The sequence below is a fragment of the Pelobates fuscus genome, chromosome 4, assembly GCF_036172605.1.
Source record: "Pelobates fuscus isolate aPelFus1 chromosome 4, aPelFus1.pri, whole genome shotgun sequence".
NCBI lineage: Eukaryota > Metazoa > Chordata > Amphibia > Anura > Pelobatidae > Pelobates > Pelobates fuscus.
The window spans coordinates 297,169,523-297,189,099 of record NC_086320.1 but is presented as its reverse complement, the minus strand read 5'-3'; the positions used below and the strand labels follow the sequence as shown (position 1 = coordinate 297,189,099).

At 47.3% G+C, this 19,577-nt stretch overlaps 1 protein-coding gene across 1 annotated transcript in view; it reads left to right on the top strand.

The window, feature by feature from the left end:
* Nucleotides 1-7,330: 7,330 nt before the first annotated feature.
* Nucleotides 7,331-19,577, top strand: part of DYNC1LI1 (dynein cytoplasmic 1 light intermediate chain 1) — a 61,171-nt gene continuing 48,924 nt past the window's right edge. The window contains exon 1 of the mRNA XM_063452223.1: nucleotides 7,331-7,623. Coding sequence (XP_063308293.1) covers nucleotides 7,508-7,623 — 116 coding nt within the window. The 5' untranslated portion in view covers nucleotides 7,331-7,507. The remainder of the gene's footprint in view (nucleotides 7,624-19,577) is intronic.

The window sequence follows — 19,577 nt, the reverse complement described above, 5'->3', positions numbered from 1 at the left end:
GGAGCAACTGGAAGAAGTGCTGAAAAACCGGTTCTTAAAAGTCGACTCTGTACATTGGGAGGCCACGTAGTAAAACACCAATTCCTTTATATGCCTGAATGTCCAGTCCAATTGCTGGGACGTGATATGCTATCAAAATTACAAGCGCAGATTACGTTCCTACCAAATGGAACAACATCCTTAAAGTTTAATGGACCTTCAGGTATTATGACTTTATCCGTACCAAAGGAAGAAGAGTGGCGACTTTACACAGTGTTGACTAGCCAAAACCCTAGGAGTGATGAGACATTATTTAACATACCAGGAGTTTGGGCAGAGAACAACCCACCAGGACTGGCCCGCAATATTCCACCTATAAAAATTGAACTGAAACTTGGGGTTTATCCAGTAAGCCTAAGACAATACCACATCCCGCAGAAGGCTAAGAAGAACATCCAATCCTATCTGGATAAGTTCATACGGTATGGTATCCTAAAATTCTGTACTTCCCCCTGGAACACCCCATTGCTGCCTGTTCAAAAGCCCGGTACAGATGAGTATCGACCTGTGCAGGACTTGAGAGCAGTCAATGATGCGGTTGTTAGTATACATCCAGTTGTACCCAATCCATATAACCTGCTTGCTTTAATTCCGGGCGGGGCTACTTACTTCACAGTCTTAGATCTCAAAGATGCCTTCTTTTGCCTCCGAATTGCCGCAGAAAGTCAATGTATTTTCGCTTTCCAATGGGAGAATGCTGTAACGGGCTCAAAACGCCAGATGACTTGGACAAGACTGCCCCAAGGGTTTAAAAATTCACCTACCCTATTTGGTTCAGCCCTAAGTCAAGATCTATTGGATTTCGAGTCCATCCCAGGAGAGTGTGTCTTGTTACAATATGTAGATGACTTGTTGATAGCAGCAGTTACAAAAGAAATCTGTCAGCAAGCAACGCACGATCTACTACACATTCTCTGGAAGGCAGGATACAAGGTGTCCAGAAAGAAGGCTCAGTTGTGTTTGCCAACTGTCAAGTATCTGGGATTCCATATCTCTGAAGGTCAAAGGATTATGGGGCCAGAGAGAAAAGAAGCTGTCTGCCAAATACCAATACCCAAGAATAGAAGACAAGTGCGAGAATTCTTGGGGGCAGCAGGCTTCTGTAGGATATGGATTCCCAGCTATGCGATACTAGCAAAACCTCTGTACGCAGCCATCAAAGGTACAGAGCACGACCCCTTCTTATGGACTCAAGAACAGCAAACGGCTTTTGAAGATGTGAAGAAGGCTTTGATGAGTGCCCCAGCATTAGGTCTACCTGATCACACACGACCATTCTACTTATATGTACACGAGCAAAGAAGAATGGCTGTGGGAGTATTGACACAGTACTTGGGATCATGGCAAAGACCTGTTGCCTACATGTCTAAGCAACTGGATGCAGTGGCCAGCGGACTTCCACCTTGTCTAAGAGCCGTAGCTGCAGCCGCCCTGCTAGTAGCTGAAGCCGATAAACTCACTCTGGGTCAAGAACTTTATGTACGAGTCCCACATGCAGTACAGACGTTGTTGGATTACAAAGGAAATCATTGGTTTAGTAACAGCCGTATGACCAAGTATCAAGCAATGTTGTGTGAAAACCCAAGAGTGCATTTAGAGACTGTAAACACCTTAAATCCAGCTACCCTTTTGCCGCAACCTACTGAAAGTCAACATGATTGTTTGGAAGTAATGGATGAAGTATTTTCAAGTAGACCAGATCTTCGTGATTTTCCCATCCAGAACCCCGATGTTCAATATTATACCGACGGCAGTAGTTATGTGAAAGAAGGGATCCGCTATGCAGGATATGCAGTAACAACAATAGACAAGGTGATAGAAGCTCGGCCACTGGCGAAAGGAACATCAGCACAAAAGGCAGAATTAATAGCACTAACACGAGCGTTACAATTGGCTGAAGGTTTAAGAGTGAATATCTATACGGACTCTAAGTATGCGTTCTTAACCACTCATGCCCACGGAGCTTTGTATAAAGAAAGAGGACTACTGAATTCAGAAGGCAAAGAAATCAAATACGCAGCCGAAATCCTACAACTATTGGAAGCAGTGTGGGAGCCGAAAGAAGTCGGTATCATACATTGTCGAGCGCATCTGAGAGGAGATGGTGATGTAACCAAGGGAAATCGGATGGCAGATAGTGCAGCTAAGCGTGCTGCTGAATCAGGAAGACAGGAGTATGTGGGGCATATAGCTGCTCTAATACCAACCCCACTGTCTCAATGGACTCCAGTTTATACAACTCAAGAAGAGGAGTGGTTAAAGACTGAACCGGGAAAGTATTTGGAGAACAAGTGGTATCAGCTAGAAGATGGAAGAATAGTTATACCAGCATCACTAGCAGTAGAAATTGTCCAGAACTATCATAACGGGACACATTCTGGGAGAGACAGTACAGAAGAATCTCTCAGGAAACATTTCTACATACCAAGATTGTCCAACTTGACTCAGGCCATTGTACGCAGATGTGTAACGTGTGCTAAGAATAATGCAAGACAAGGACCAGTAAAGCCACCAGGAGTCCAGTTTATGGGGGGACTCCCCATGTCCGATCTACAAATAGACTTTACAGTGATGCCTAAATCGGGTGGACATCGTTACCTGCTGGTAATTGTGTGCACCTATTCAGGCTGGGTAGAAGCATGTCCTACTCGTACAGAAAAAGCAGGAGAAGTTGTGAGATTCCTGCTACGAGAAATAATACCCCGATATGGACTACCCTGTTCTATAGGATCGGACAATGGTCCAGCTTTTGTTCATCAGTGCCTACAACAACTGACTCATATGCTTGGTATAAAGTGGAGGCTTCATACTGCATATAGACCCCAGAGTTCTGGTAAGGTAGAGAGAATGAATAGAACTATTAAGAACCTGTTGGCTAAAATGTGTCAGGAAACCCAACTTAAGTGGAACGTTCTCTTACCTATAGCTCTATTGCGAATCCGCAGTACCCCTACCAGAAGGATGGGCCTCTCTCCTTTTGAAATTATGTATGGGCGACCACCTCCCGTACTTGGTAACTTAAGGGGGGATTTGAGTCAGTTGGGAGAAGGAATTACCCGGCAGCAGGTTGTAGAGTTGGGTAAGACTATGGAGGAGGTACAGAAATGGGTACAAGATAGATTACCTGTGAATATTTGTCCCCCTGTTCATAGTTATCATCCAGGAGACCAAGTGTGGATTAAAGAGTGGAATAATGTACCGTTAGGGCCCAAGTGGAGAGGTCCTTATGTTGTTCTTTTGTCTACCCCTACAGCGATAAAAGTAGCCGAAGTGACTCCGTGGATACATCACTCCAGGGTTAAGCCAGCAGCAGTCGATTCTTGGCAAGTTACAGCAGATCCAGAGAATCCCTGCAAGATCCGGTTGAAACGCACTACTCAGTCGGAGTAACGAGGAATTATTGTGGATTACAAATTTTATTGTTACAGGTGTGAGTGAGAAGGCCATAATAAAGCCTGTCCGCTTACCAACACATAGTGTATAAGCCAGGAAAGTCTCGAAGGGACACCTGTGAAGACGAGCAGAACTCCATTCCTTGCAGCCCTCACATCCTGGAAGCTGAGGTTCCATCGCACGGACGAAGACTGAGGATGACGGCGAAAGATGTGCTTTTGATTGTGTTTATTTACATGTGTTTTTATATTCAGGAAGATAGAGGTACCGACACTCCTAGCTGTGAGGTATGCATTAAGACTACGAGAACAGGTAACCATATTTCCCAAACCCTAATTTGGCATTCACAATACGAGTGTAAAGGAGATGTATCGAGATGTAGATACTTAAATATAGACTATAGTGTGTGCCATTTAGGAGTAGGAGAACCTAAGTGCTTCAGTCCGGAGTATCAACCTCGTACAATTTGGTTGACTCTCAGGAATGGAGATCCTCAGGGGACCCTAATTAATAAGACGGTGTTAGAATCCGTACATTCTTCGGGTGTTCTGCTATTTGATGCGTGTAAAGCAATATCGAGTGGTAGAAAACCGTGGAATGTATGTGGGGATCTTAGATGGGAGAGGACGTATGGGTCTAATGATAAATATATTTGTCCCAGTAGTAAAAATAAATATGTAAGTCCTAGATGCCCAAATAAAGACTATAACTTTTGCCCATATTGGTCTTGTGTGGGGTGGGCGACTTGGGGACAGACAGTAGATAAAGACATGATAGTGACTAAGTTGCCGACTAGCCCATATTGTAAGTCTATGGAATGCAACCCAGTCCATATACTTATTAATAACCCCGACAAGTTCTTAGATAAGTATGGAAATTTATTTGGGTTTCAGATATACGGGACGGGTTTAGATCCTGGGACATTATTGTTTATAGGAATAGAGACTGATACGGTATCCTCCCAGACTCATCAAGTATACCATTCCTTTTATGAAGAGATGAGTATAGATAATAAGATCCCCCATAACGCTAAAAACCTGTTCATAGATTTAGCCGAAAGTATTGCCGGTAGTCTTAATGTTACCAACTGCTATGTGTGTGGAGGTACTAACATGGGAGACCAATGGCCTTGGGAAGCAAAGGAGGTAATGTCCGGTTCTGAGGCAGTTGACCAATTAATATCTACACAAGCCGATTATCATATGAGTGTTAGAGGTAAATCTGAGTGGAGATTAAAGACCTCCATCATAGGTTATGTTTGCATAGCAAGGAAAGGAATAATGTATAATACTTCTGTAGGAGAATTAACTTGTCTAGGGCAAAAAGCTTATGATGATGATACAAAGAATACAACTTGGTGGTCGGCTTCAAATGTCTCAGAACCATCTAACCCGTTTGCTAGATACGCCAATTTAAAGGACGTGTGGTTTGATTTATCCATCACATCTACCTGGAGAGCCCCAGCAAATTTGTACTGGATCTGTGGTAAGAAAGCCTATTCGGAGTTGCCACAGGACTGGGAAGGGGCATGTGTGTTGGGTATGCTCAAACCATCCTTCTTCTTGTTACCGATTGAAACAGGTGAGACTTTGGGTGTTAAAGTGTATGATGTGAATCATAGGAAGAAAAGGGGACCCTTAGAGATAGGCACCTGGGAAGATAATGAATGGCCTCCCCAGCGTATCATAGATTATTATGGGCCAGCCACGTGGGCTGAGGATGGTACCTTTGGTTATAGAACCCCTATTTATATGCTCAACCGTATTATAAGATTACAGGCGGTGGTTGAGATTATCACAAATGAGACATCACAAGCGCTCAATCTTCTAGCGAAGCATAACACCAGGATGAGGACAGCAGTATACCAGAATAGATTAGCCTTGGATTACCTTTTGGCAGTAGAGGGAGGTGTATGTGGGAAGTTTAACCTAAGCAATTGCTGTCTTCAAATAGATGACGAAGGGCAAGCAATAGCTGAGCTTACTAGCCATATGGTTAAACTAGCGCATGTGCCTACTCAGGTATGGAAAGGGTATAATCCAAGTAGTTGGTTTGGTAGCTGGTATGAGTGGTTTGGAGGGCTTAAGGCAGTGGTAGGTGGAGTCCTACTGATTTTACTGTTGTGTCTACTCCTACCGTGTCTTATACCCTTAGTAGTTAGGTCTGTGCAAAGCCTGATAGGAAGTATAGCAGAGAGGAAGGCTGCTGCACAGATAATGGCGATATATAAGTATAAGGCTCTAGATCAAAGAGAACCAATGCAGGAAGATGAGTGTTAAAAGATTCACATCATAAGATAAGTCTGGTCTGGTTCAAGGTAACTTGCGGTGTAAGCAAAACTAAGGTTATGTGATGCCTCAAGTAATTGTAAAATATCAAGAGGCATCAAAGGGGGGAATGTGGTGGAATCTCGGTAAAAATAAATTTAGTAGGCCGAGATTACCACATGGCATGTGTACGTGCATATGCTGACGTATCGATCAGTTGGTTGCACGAGGCAAGATACGATCAGTAGTGTACGGAGCATGTGCAAGAATACAGGATATAGTATTCCCCCTCCTCCATTGTGCTGGACAAGCCATGCGGTCAAACAGGAAGTTAATTCTTATTTGGGTTGATTGGTTAAGAGAATGTGCGGGTGGAGCTTAATATGGGAGGAGTTATATGCCTATATAAGGAGCCTGCACTATTGTCCGGGGCTCAGAACTTGCTGTATTTTGGTGACATTAGTCCCTCTGAGTCCCGATCGGTGATCCAATAAAGAATCTCTTCCTTCCTGAAGAAACCTGTGTCCATCTCTCTGTGCTTGGCTTCCGTCAGTTTCTCCGGTATCAACAGCAACCTCAAGCACACATGATGCACCCCTGATACGCACATAGCACCCATCATTCAGACACAGCACACACACACTCCACCCCTCACACACAGCACCCTGCACCCCTGACACTCACAGCACCCTTACTCACACACACTGCACCCCTGACACTCACAGCACCCTTACGCAAACACAGCACCCCTCACAAACACACACACACTGCACCTCTCGGAAACACACACACATTTCAAGCAAACACAGTGCAAGCATGTTATGAAATTTGCTTGCGCTGTGCAGAACAAATACAGGGTCTTTTTCTCAATCTAGAGTTCTTCAGCAGAGCTCTGCGCATGGTCTGCCCTGAAAGAGCATTGAAAAAACATTCTCACTTTGTGATGGGGCGTGCTTGTCATTGGTGATGACAAAATATACCCTATCTGGCCCCGCCCCCTTTTTAGTGGGCCGCTGTAATTAAAAAATGCCCAGGACAAATTTTCTTCCCAGTCCGGCCCTGGGTGTTGTACTCTTGGACATGACAGGCTGCTGGCAACTGAAGCACCAGGAGTCAAAGAGGACAGCAGCATGAAGATGGCGGCATAAGCCAGCCCGCCCGAACAACACCGCAGCTTAGCAATACTACACCTACTGTGTCCCATCTGTTCAGTAATGTCACCTTCATAGTGCTAAACAGACTTATAAGAATTATAACACGTATTGTTTTATACAAACATATCTTATTATTTAGCCAATATTATGAAGTAAAAGTTCCGAAAGTGGGGCTGTCACCATGGAAACCAATGTATAAAGAGTAATCCCCCCAGAATTACTTTTTATACATAATGCAATAGTGGATGACGGAGAATGAATAAATAAATAATGTAGTAGGTCTGCAGTAAGGCAATGATTGATGCTCGCTAGGCAGGGCATAAAGACAGATCGTCCCACAGCGGCTGATGCAGCGCTAATGGCCGCCCATCTCCATGGATACCGTTATCTGCCATTCACACAGCGCTGTATTACGTGCGGGTACCAGGAGCGAGACAGGCTGCCAAGTGGGCGGGGCTTCAGAAGCCGACCCCTACGTCACCTCCGCCATGCCTGTCTCTGTGGCCCCGCCTCCCCTGCCTGCTCCTATTTCTCGTGCCCGAGGACCGCGCCTTGTCTGCATAGCGGGCCGACGGGTTAAACCATCGCACGGAGCGGGGGTGGCACGGACACAGCCTGTACCAACCGCCAGAGAGTAAGGAAAGGAGGGGCAGGATGGCAGCGGGACGCATCGGCTCTTACTCGTCCCCCTCCAGCAGCTTTAACGCTGGCTCCGGGAACAACCACAGCGCGGCCGCAGCCAGCGAGGAGGAGGACGGACACAATCTCTGGTCAGTGCTGTCACCCAGCGCAGGGCCCCGGGCAGTGAATGGGGAGAGGAGGCAGGGGCTCCCATTCATTCTACAGACCGTTACTGCCAGTGTTATGAAGCGCAGGGAGTGGGCGGGGCCAGCCCTTGATTTGACAGTTAACCCTTCCAGCTCAGGTGGGCAGGCCAAGTGGGCGTGGTCAGGCGGTTTACCTGTTTAATGTAATTTATGGAGGCTGGATAACGGGTTAGAGTGGGTGGGACCAGACGGCTGGCTTTACGTCGGGTGCTTGTTACGCATGCGCAGAGTGCAGCTTGCTGGGGCAGCATGTCAGGTGGTGTTTATGGTCCATGTCTGATCACCTGTCAGTGGGCGGGACCGTGTGTGTTTATTATGGACCATGACAGCTCACCTGTCTGTGCTGGAGGGATGAGAGAGAGAGCATGTCTAGGTGTACTGAGGGAATGGCTGTGCTGTATCTGAAAAGCTTTTTAAGTGACTAAAGTATAGCTGTTTATCAATATGAGCTTTTATAATACAGGTCTGGCTGAATTGTGTAATGGAAATTTAAAAACAAAAACTATAGTCACCAGAACAACTACAGCTTAATGGAAGACTTTGTAAGTCCCTGCTGGCATTTTAATGTTAAAAACTGCCTTTCAGAGAAAAGTCAATGTTTACATTACAGCCTAGAAACACCTGGTGTGTGTGGTTCCTGGATCAGATCAGCATCACCACGCTCTGAACGTTCCCCATAGAGCAGGGCTGCCCAACAGGTAGATCCCCAGATGTTGTAGAACTACAACTCCCATGGTGCTTTGCATGCCTTTTAGAATGACAAAGCATCATGGGAGTTTTAGTTCTACATCATCTGGGGATCTACCTGTTGGACAGCCCTGCCATAGAGTTTCAGTGCATCTCTGAGGAGATGCTGATTGGTGTTGTGTGTTGCTGCGCATGCGCAGTAGCCCACAGAATCTCAGCCAAGGAGGTGGATAAAGGGCAGAGACAGCCGTGACGAGACCTACATGGTGCTGGAAAAAAGGCGAGGTTTATAACTTTTTAACAAGAAAGAGAAAGGCTGTGCCAAATGACAATAAAAAAATAAATACAAATAAAAAAGTAATTTTTTTTTGTTTTTTTTAATCTTTTATCTTTATAACTTTTTAAACTTAGCAGAAGGGGGCATGGAACTTTCACATCAATATTAAATCTATAGTGTCAGGAAAACATTTGTATTCCTCCAGGTGTCATAAAAGTCATGCCATGCATCAAATCCCTAAGGTGCAGGCCTAGTGAAATTGAGTGCTGTTGCGGACGTTTGTCACCTTCTCTCCTAATGTCTACATCTGGGTCCGGGGCACAATTAAAGTCCCCGCTTATGATTGTGTGACCTACTTTAATCTCGTCAATTTTTCTGAATACCTTGTTAAAGCGGCACTGTCATGCCGAACTTACCTTTCCTCAATCTCTTCCTCTTCTCCCCCTCTCTCAGGATCTGTTATTCTTTTCTTCCTCTCTTCTTTAGTTTTCTTTAAAACCATAAGACAAAGTACGGACTCTTTGTCTTATAGGATTCCTCCGCTTGACCAGCTCTGACCCGCGGAGGAGCAAAGTGTGCTTCATTTCCGCTGGTCAGAGCAATTTTCCCATGATCCCTAGCTTTCCTCCCAGTTCCCACAATACTTCCTGTCAGTATTGCCGAAAGTCCTGTCACTTAGACAGAACGCCGGCAAAACTGCCGAATTGCATCCTAACAGAATGAGCACCGTTTCTCCATTGGTGTTAGGATGCAATTCGGTACTTTGTTCGGATCGGAATTTCATTCAAATGAATGAAACTCCGATCCTATTCATTGCTGTGGCTGCATCTTGCAGCCGCTTAGTAGATAACTCCCTAATTCCCACGGTATCAGGGAGCTATCTACTAAAAGGCTGAAAGACCTAAATTGGTCTTTCAGCCAAATTTACTAACACCAAGTAAAAATGTCTTGGTATTAGTAAATAATATGCCCCTACTCGCTATACCGCGAGTAGGGGCATGTCTCACTGTAGAAAAAAAATAAAAAAAATATTGCCCCCCACCCCTAAATGACGGGTGGGGGCCGTAAAGTAAAATAAGGGAGGGAGACCTATTGTCGTCCCCCCCCCGGCCCCCACCCCTGAGCGGTGGGTGGGGGCCATAAAGATAATGAGGGGGGGGGACCTACTGTCCTCCCCCCCGGCCCCCACCCCTGGGCGGCGGGTGGGGGCCATAATAGTAGTAGGGGGGGGGGGGGACCTACTGTCCTCCCCCCCGGCCCCCACCCCTGGCCGGCGGGTGGGGGCCATAATAGTAATAAAGGGGGGGGGGGACCTACTGTCCTCCCCCCCGGCCCCCACCCCTGGGCGGCGGGTGGGGGCCATAATAGTAATAAGGGGGGGGGACCTACTGTCCTCCACCCCCCGGCGGCGGGTGGGGGCCATAATAGTAATAGGGGGGGGGACCTACTGTCCTCCCCCCCCCGGCCCCCACCCCTGGGCGGCGGGTGGGGGCCATAATAGTAATAAGGGGGGGGGGGATCTACTGTCCTCCCCCCCCCGGCCCCCACCCCTGGGCGGCGGGTGGGGGCCATAACGATAATGGGGGGGGACCTACTGTCCTCCCCCCGCCCCCACCCCTGGGCGGCGGGTGGGGGCACTAAGTAAATTCCCCCCCCCCCCCCCATCAAGGTGACTAGGGGTGCCCAAGCCCCTAGTCACCCACCCCCCACCCAAATAAAAAATGCCCCTACCTACCCCCCTCACCCTAAAAAATAGTGAGGGGGGAATAAAATTGCTAACCTGTAAAGTAAAATTAAACTTACCATTCGACGTCTTCTTTTTTCTAAAATCTTCATTTTTCAGCCCCAAAAAAGGCCAAATAAAAAACCATCATAGCCGTCGAACTAAAAATAAAATAAAAAACCCGAGCGCAAAAAAAAAACCCGACGAAAAAGAAAAAACCCGAGCGCACAAAAAAATAATCCATCTTCACCCATGGAGGGCTCCGCGCAGACTGAGCTCCGCAGGGTGCTCACTGTTTAGTGGACATGCCCCTACTCGCGATATAGCGAGTAGGGGCATTGGGGAGATTTTAATCTCCCTTGTGCTATTATGGGGGTCATATTGACCCCCATAGAGTGAGGGGGGGACCTGGGGGGCTTATGAAGTGGTGGGGAGCTCTGCTCCCTGCCGCTTCTATAGTTACATATTACAAGGAGGGAGCTGCACGCCGGTAGCTCCCTCCTTGTAATAAACTGAACGAACAAACTAACACTGATACACAGTGTTAGTTTGTTCGTCTGATTTTTTCTATTCATTCATTCGTCTGTCTGATGAATGAATGAATAGGTGAAATTCCCGTTCGCATGTCCAGGTGTTTCACTGGGCATGTGCGGGAATCTCAGGGCTATCTAGTGTGGGCAGATGACGTGTCCCACAGGGACTTCACCTACCCACACAAAGATGGCGGCGCCCTGAATAAAGATCGGGCAGAAAATAAAGAATAAAAAATAGGTAATGTGGGGGGCATAGGGGCATTTGGGGATGACTAGGGGGTCGATTGGATGTAGTTGAGGCGGGAGGGGGGTTAAAAAAAAAACGGAATTCGGCATGACAGTGCCGCTTTAAGGAAGGATTTTTGTCTGTCGTTGGGCGCGTAAATTGAAGCTATAGTCATCGATAACCCGTTCAGGGAGCCCACTAGTATCAATATTCTCCCGTCCTTGCTAGCATACTGTTTGGTTGGTGTGAAGGCCCAGTCTCTGTGAAAATAGATGGCAACACCTTTGGCTTTAGTCGTGGACATAGCGTGGTAACCTTGGGGGTATGATTTGATATTAAATTTCGGAGGTTTGGTAATACAAAAGTGCGTCTCTTGTAGACTTACAACTGCTGCCTTGGATTTGGTCATTTCTTGTACCACCAACCTCCTTTTATGGGGACTGTTGAGGCCTTTAACGTTTAATGTAAATACAGTGAGAGAATCATCCATGATCCTGGTGGGAAACTATGCTGTACCAGGGCATTGGGGTGACATTCACGCCTTGCGACCTGTGGTGAGAGACCATTCCAGGGTAAGGAGAAGGGGTGGAGTAGAGAGTAAACAGGGGTGTGGAAAGGGGAAAGGGGTAACCAAAGTATGTACAAAGCGCCTTTGAGAAAACTGGCGCTCTACGTGGGTGAGGTGCGAGCGGGCAAACATTTCCCCTCACACTTCTCATCCTGGGGTCGTACCTAGATAGTACGGCCGAGTGTAAACAGCCTAACTCCTTATAAACTTGTATTTACCCTTAACATTCTGAGGTTTCAAACATATACCCTTTGAATAGCGGCAGCGAATTCCCATATCTCTGTCCCGCCACTCTCTAGACATTGCACTGACATGAGGCATTTTAACGTCTTGTCGCTAAGGCATGGCTACCTTGTACCCCCCCCGTGCTGCATCCCATGAGGGAGCCGTGAGGCTCCTTTCGCTATGTGTCTGCCCCGAACCCTATCCTCACGGGTGGTGCGAGTTGGGTTCGCCCCGCACCATGGAATCCCGCTACCTCGGTTCTAGGGTATAACCGGTATTATGCAGTCACTAACATGGTACAAATATACACATACTCACAACCAGTTACGTTAGCATGTCAGATATCAGAAGGTTAGCCCTGGGCCAGAGAGTCCTTTAATGTTCAGTATTTGCCGTGGGGTAGCGGCATGACTTTGCTGGAACAGGACCCAAAGTCTTAATTTTTTCCACGTGGTGAACTCGCCATCTGCCATTCCGCCTGCGGCCGTTTCGGAGATGCTGTGTTCGAAGCGTCTTGTGGTGGTAGCGGGAACAGGCCCCATTCCTTTAGTAAGCGCATTCCCACCTCTGGTTCGTTGACAGTGTGAGTCTTGGCATTCCTCCAAACAAGTAGCTTTGTCGGGTACCCCCATCGATATGGAATGTCGTTGTTCCGTAATGTCTTTGTTACATTGATGAACTCCCTCCGCCTGCTCATAGTCATAGCCGACAAGTCTGCAAATAGTTGAACACCTGCATACGGTTCAGGCAACGTGGCTATTTTCCTCGCCGCTTGCAGAAGGGAGTCTTTAGTTTTGTAATAGTGGAAACGTGCTACCACGTCTCGTGGCGTATCTTGACGCAGATTTTGCGGCTTCGGTAGCCTGTGGGCACGGTCCATCAGCCATTCTTGGTCCGCTGTGTCTGGTACCAGGGACTTGCAGAGAGACAATAGGTAGTGAGGCAATTGTTCCCTTGTGATACCTTCTGGAATTCCGCGGAAGCGGACATTGTTCCTGCGGGAGCGGTCTTCCATATCCGCCATCTTCCTTTTCAGGATCTGCTGTTCTTCCACCAAAGACTGTACTGTGTCTGCCAGCGTATCATGTGCAGCACATATGTCATCAGTGCGGGCTTCTAGGTTGTTAGTTCTTTCACCCAGATCTGCAATTTCCTTTTTAATATCATTATTGGCTTTCTTTAGGTCAGACTGCAAAATAAGCCTGAAATCATGCAGCGTTGCGTAAAGCTTCTTCTCTGTGACTGGGGCGTCGGTGTAACGCTGCTCCTCGTGCTCTATATGAGGGTTTGAGGCCTGTGATTCCTCCAGCTCCTCGCCGCCGCCATCTTGCGCCGGCCGCGACCGGTCTTTTTTCGCCGAACGGATCGAGTCCGTCAGCTTTGTCTGCTTCGCTCGGGACATGTTAGGTAGGAGAGATAAATTGCTTTAATATTACTCCTTATGCTGGGGGTAAAAGCTGCTTTTAGTCAAGCTATGGCTGTTTCGGACCGGGAGCTCTCACTCCATGCGTCCGTTCACCTCGGCAGTTGGACACGCCCCCAACATTTGTGTTCCTAACACTATTGTGTTTCTTTAATAATTAAAGAGTCCCTATAGACATCTGGACCATTTCCTCTCCTTGAAATGGTCTGGGTGCAGTGCCCCTGTTTGTTAACTCCATAAAATCTTGCATTTTATGAGAAACTGCCTCTAGAGGCAAATCCTTTACCCTTATGGAGTTTTATTTTGTGAAAGGTCTTCAAATTGCCCATCGTAAAGCATTGATTCAATGTTCCTATGGGACTTGAGTGCTATGCATTGGGTCCCACTATCGCCGTAATGTTGGAGGAGACCCAACCAGCGCTGAAAAGAAGAAAGGGAAACCCAATTTCTTTCCACTTAGATCACTGGATAGTTGTGGGGCACCCAGTAAGTTTGGGAGAGGGGTCACTATGTTTTAGCGCTTGTGTTGTTAATGCTATTATAATAATAATAATAATAAAAAGGTGAAAATTGCCCCCTGTTTTCTAATGCATAAATAAAATGTTACTATGAAAGATATGTCAATTAGGATCTAAATTAAGTTGTTACAGTGCCAGGAGGCCCCCGAAAGCACTCTTACCTCAAGGGGTTAAACCATTTGATAATGGATTAACCCCTAAGTCTCCTCCAGCGGCCATGTCCACTGCGCCCAGAAAGCACAGAGTGCTGCTGGGAAGGGCCACCGCTAATGGGCTGAGAGCCATCTGCTGACGCGTTCAACCAATTAGTGACTCCCAATTCACAAAACTGGCTTGGAAAGTAACGCACCTTTCTCAAGCCAGTTTCGTGAATGGGGAGTCACTGATTGGCTGAGAGCCTTGGCTGACAGATTCATTCACAATTTAAATGAATTTGTTTTGATGCCTGGAGTCTCCCTTTAATGTTCTGGTCCCTGCAGTCTGACAACTCCTAAACCCTGTATTGTGGATGTCACTCAGACAGCAACGAGAGGTGCTTCCTGTTGTGGTCCTGCAATCTTTACGGGACCAAAGCTTGGCATTATCACAGGAAGAAGCCGAACACTCCCCATAGTGATGCCTTTATCTAATGCATCTCTATGAGGAGTTAATAGGTGCAGCATGGCGCTTGTCTCCAATGCTTCCTTATGGACATGCGTTGCATTGAATGAGGTAACCAGTTATAATTACCTTGGCTGGAGCAGGGCTGTAGAAAATAATTAGTAAAATGTCTTTATTTTTTAGTTACCCGGGGTCTAGAGATAGACACTATAATGTTAGAAATACAGTTTTGTATCTGTAATTCTGGTGTTTATTTAGGTTTTTATTTTAATTTTTTAATGTATATTTAGTAGGATAAAAAAATCTGTACACTGTATCCCAGTAATAAGGGTAACTAATAGGGATAAATATGTGGTTCATGTAAAAGAGACAATACTGTTGTAAATGGTGATGTACTGTTTGTTTTTCTGTGTACTTTGTTCCTCTAAACAGCATAACACACCCATGGCCTTTGCACCTTTTGTATTCGTTTACAACACAATATTTTATTTGGTGTTTTCAGTTTTAAAGTGCATTCATGAATCTGATTTCTGGTAATCCAATAAAACTGTTAAAAGAAAGCAACACTTACGTATTTTATATTTAATCCCCCTCCGTAATTTTGATTGCGTTTAAAGGACCGTTTACTCTCATTGAAGTGGCCTGGATGCAGTGACTGTTTTGTAGAAAATGCATTGTTTCCATTGCAGGTTGGTTTAACAAAGCACTTTTTCCAGACCGCTACTAATGGCAGTTCCACATTGAGAACCAAGTCAAACTCTTGTCAATTAAATGCTGCTCTGTTGATGCAGTCTGACTATTTGCCACACGTGCACTAGCCTCCGATGCATTCATGGGGGCGTACTCCTATACTAAACTTGTTTCTATTTCTAACGGCTGTAGTGTTCCTTTTTAAGCTTCGTAACCTTCATACATTTTGGATCTTCATAATGACTAGAGCAAATACTTTAGTCGGTTATGTTAAGCTGGAAATCTTTGAAGAAACACTATATTGTGTTAGAAATACAAACTTGTTCGATTCTGGGTACTACTTGATGAATTAAGTAGGGATCGACCAATGTTGTTTTTAAAATAAATAAATAAATAATAAAAAAAAATCTGTGAATTTTTCAGGCCGACAGCCGTTAACATACCGATATTCTGTACATTTACCATTTTGAAAAAAATAAACTGTTTCTACACAAATCTACTTAACTAAACATGTTTATTTGCTTTTTTTAAAAAAAATATATATTTTTTAAGTTGTAAATGCACAAAATATACATGCCATTCAGATTTTTTTTTTAAATGTTTTTTCAGTAATATTTAGTGTTGTTCCCCTTCCCATCTCCGTCCCTTAGTGTGCCTCTCCCCTCCCTGTCCCTTAGTGTGCCCCTCCCGGTCTCTTAGTGGGCCTCTCCCCTCCCTGTCCCTTAGTGTTCCCCTCTGTTTTCCCCCCCACCCCCTACCCCCCCTTTCCTTAGTGGTCCTCTCCCTGGTTTGCCTCAATACCTCTCGCGTAGCGTAGCACGGTACAGGAGCTTCAGTTTCTGACAGGAAGTGCTCTGGGCCACTAACGCCTCTCACATTATTGGAAATATCGGTATCAATAGTGGCCGATACTGATATTTGCCAAAATCCAGAATATCGGCCAATAATATCGGCCAAACCGATAATTGGTCTGTCCCTAGAATTAAGTACGACTGGTCATACTTGCCCTGGCAACTTTGTTAAAAACTAATTTTGTTTCTTCTCAAGTAGTACTTATTATCATTATTATTATTTTTTTTTTTTTTTATCACCATAGCATGTAAAGTTGCTTTCTATGCGGTAAAAGTTCTCTATAAAGTAGAGCATATAAATATTTTTCTGTCCTGGTAGTTGCTTTGCATAGGTGGAGTTACCGTGAAGTAGTAGGTTCGGCAGGGATCTTAGGAGTGTAGCAGAGGTTTTATCTGTATCTGTAAAAGATGGACTTGCATACTCTTTTTCAGCTAAAGTATTTAATGGATGTACATCTGCTAGAGAGGTCACTTATGTGTTTGAAGGGGTAGGGAAAGGAGGGAGGTTACCCTTGATAAGGATCCAAGTGCTGGGGACAAGCTTGGTAAATTGTTACAATGTTCAGAGGTAATGTAAGCTTGTCAGAATTAAAAATAAGTTGTATAGATGTAGGCACATTTGGAGTGTGGATTAGGTGGCATTAGGGATGCACCAAAATTAAATTTCTGGTCCGAAACCGAAAATTCAGGATGCCCTTGGCTGAAAACCGAAAATTACTTCTATATTTTTTTTTTCGCTAAATGATTTTTAAAAGGTTTTTTTTTTCGCTATAATTTTAATATTAGACTTTTTAATGAATTTAATCGACTATGAAAAACTCCCCTCACTTTTTTTAGTGTTCTTTTCCTCCCTCCTCCCCAGTCCCATATTGTTCTTTTCCCCCCTCCTCCCCAGTCCCATAGTGTTCTTTTCCCCCCTCCTCCCCAGTCCCATATTGTTCTTTCCCCCCCTCCTCCCCAGTCCCATAGTGTTCTTTCCCCCCCTCCTCCCCAGTCCCATAGTGTTCTTTTCACCCCTCCTCCCCAGTCCCATAGTGTTCTTTTCACCCCTCCTCCCCAGTCCCATAGTGTTCTTTTCCCCCCTCCTCCCCAGTCCCATAGTGTTCTTTTCCCCCCTCCTCCCCAGTCCCATAGTGTTCTTTTCCCCCCTCCTCCCCAGTCCCATAGTGTTCTTTTTCCCCCTCCTCCCCAGTCCCATAGTGTTCTTTTCCCCCCTCCTCCCCAGTCCCATAGTGTTCTTTTCCCCCCTCCTCCCCAGTCCCATGGTGTTCTTTTCCCCCCTCCTCCCCAGTCCCATGGTGTTCTTTTCCCCCCTCCTCCCCAGTCCCATAGTGTTCTTTTCCCCCCTCCTCCCCAGTCCCATAGTGTTCTTTTCCCCCCTCCTCCCCAGTCCCATAGTGTTCTTTTCCCCCCTCCTCCCCAGTCCCATAGTGTTCTTTTCCCCCCTCCTCCCCAGTCCCATATTGTTCTTTCCCCCCCTCCTCCCCAGTCCCATAGTGTTCTTTTCCCCCCTCCTCCCCAGTCCCATAGTGTTCTTTTCCCCCCTCCTCCCCAGTCCCATAGTGTTCTTTTCCCCCCTCCTCCCCAGTCCCATAGTGTTCTTTTCCCCCCTCCTCCCCAGTCCCATAGTGTTCTTTTCCCCCCTCCTCCCCAGTCCCATAGTGTTCTTTCCCCCCCCTCCTCCCCAGTTCCATAGTGTTCTTTCCCCCCCCCTCCTCCCCAGTCCCATAGTGTTCTTTTCCCCCCCTCCTCCCCAGTCCCATAGTGTTCTTTTCCCCCCCTCCTCCCCAGTCCCATAGTGTTCTTTTCCCCCCCCTCCTCCCCAGTCCCATAGTGTTCTTTCCCCCCCCCTCCTCCCCAGTCCCATAGTGTTCTTTTCCCCCCCCCTCCTCCCCAGTCCCATAGTGTTCTTTTCCCCCCCTCCTCCCCAGTCCCATAGTGTTCTTTTCCCCCCTCCTCCCCAGTCCCATAGTGTTCTTTTCCCCCCTCCTCCCCAGTCCCATAGTGTTCTTTTCCCCCCTCCTCCCCAGTCCCATATTGTTCTTTCCCCCCCTCCTCCCCAGTCCCATAGTGTTCTTTCCCCCCCTCCTCCCCAGTCCCATAGTGTTCTTTTCACCCCTCCTCCCCAGTCCCATAGTGTTCTTTTCACCCCTCCTCCCCAGTCCCATAGTGTTCTTTTCCCCCCTCCTCCCCAGTCCCATAGTGTTCTTTTCACCCCTCCTCCCCAGTCCCATAGTGTTCTTTTCCCCCCTCCTCCCCAGTCCCATAGTGTTCTTTTCCCCCCTCCTCCCCAGTCCCATAGTGTTCTTTTCCCCCCTCCTCCCCAGTCCCATATTGTTCTTTCCCCCCCTCCTCCCCAGTCCCATAGTGTTCTTTTCCCCCCTCCTCCCCAGTCCCATAGTGTTCTTTTCCCCCCTCCTCCCCAGTCCCATAGTGTTCTTTTCCCCCCTCCTCCCCAGTCCCATAGTGTTCTTTTCCCCCCTCCTCCCCAGTCCCATAGTGTTCTTTCCCCCCCTCCTCCCCAGTCCCATAGTGTTCTTTCCCCCCCTCCTCCCCAGTCCCATAGTGTTCTTTTCCCCCCCTCCTCCCCAGTCCCATAGTGTTCTTTTCCCCCCTCCTCCCCAGTCCCATAGTGTTCTTTTCCCCCCTCCTCCACAGTCCCATAGTGTTCTTTTCCCCCCTCCTCCCCAGTCCCATAGTGTTCTTTCCCCCCCTCCTCCCCAGTCCCATAGTGTTCTTTTCCCCCCCTCCTCCCCAGTCCCATAGTGTTCTTTTCCCCCCCTCCTCCCCAGTCCCATAGTGTTCTTTTCCCCCCTCCTCCCCAGTCCCATAGTGTTCTTTTCCCCCCTCCTCCCCAGTCCCATAGTGTTCTTTTCCCCCCCTCCTCCCCAGTCCCATAGTGTTCTCCCCCCCCCCTCCTCCCCAGTCCCATAGTGTTCTTTCCCCCCCCCTCCTCCCCAGTCCCATAGTGTTCTTTTCCCCCCCTCCTCCCCAGTCCCATAGTGTTCTTTTCCCCCCCTCCTCCCCAGTCCCATAGTGTTCTTTTCCCCCCCTCCTCCCCAGTCCCATAGTGTTCTTTTCCCCCCTCCTCCCCAGTCCCATAGTGTTCTTTTCCCCCCCCTCCTCCCCAGTCCCATAGTGTTCTTTCCCCCCCCCCTCCTCCCCAGTCCCATAGTGTTCTTTCCCCCCCCTCCTCCCCAGTCCCATAGTGTTCTTTTCCCCCCCTCCTCCCCAGTCCCATAGTGTTCTTTTCCCCCCCTCCTCCCCAGTCCCATAGTGTTCTTTCCCCCCCTCCTCCCCAGTCCCATAGTGTTCTTTCCCCCCCTCCTCCCCAGTCCCATAGTGTTCTTTTCCCCCCTCCTCCCCAGTCCCATAGTGTTCTTTTCCCCCCCCTCCTCCCCAGTCCCATAGTGTTCTTTTCCCCCCCTCCTCCCCAGTCCCATAGTGTTCTTTTCCCCCCCTCCTCCCCAGTCCCATAGTGTTCTTTTCCCCCCCTCCTCCCCAGTCCCATAGTGTTCTTTTCCCCCCTCCTCCCCAGTCCCATAGTGTTCTTTTCCCCCCTCCTCCCCAGTCCCA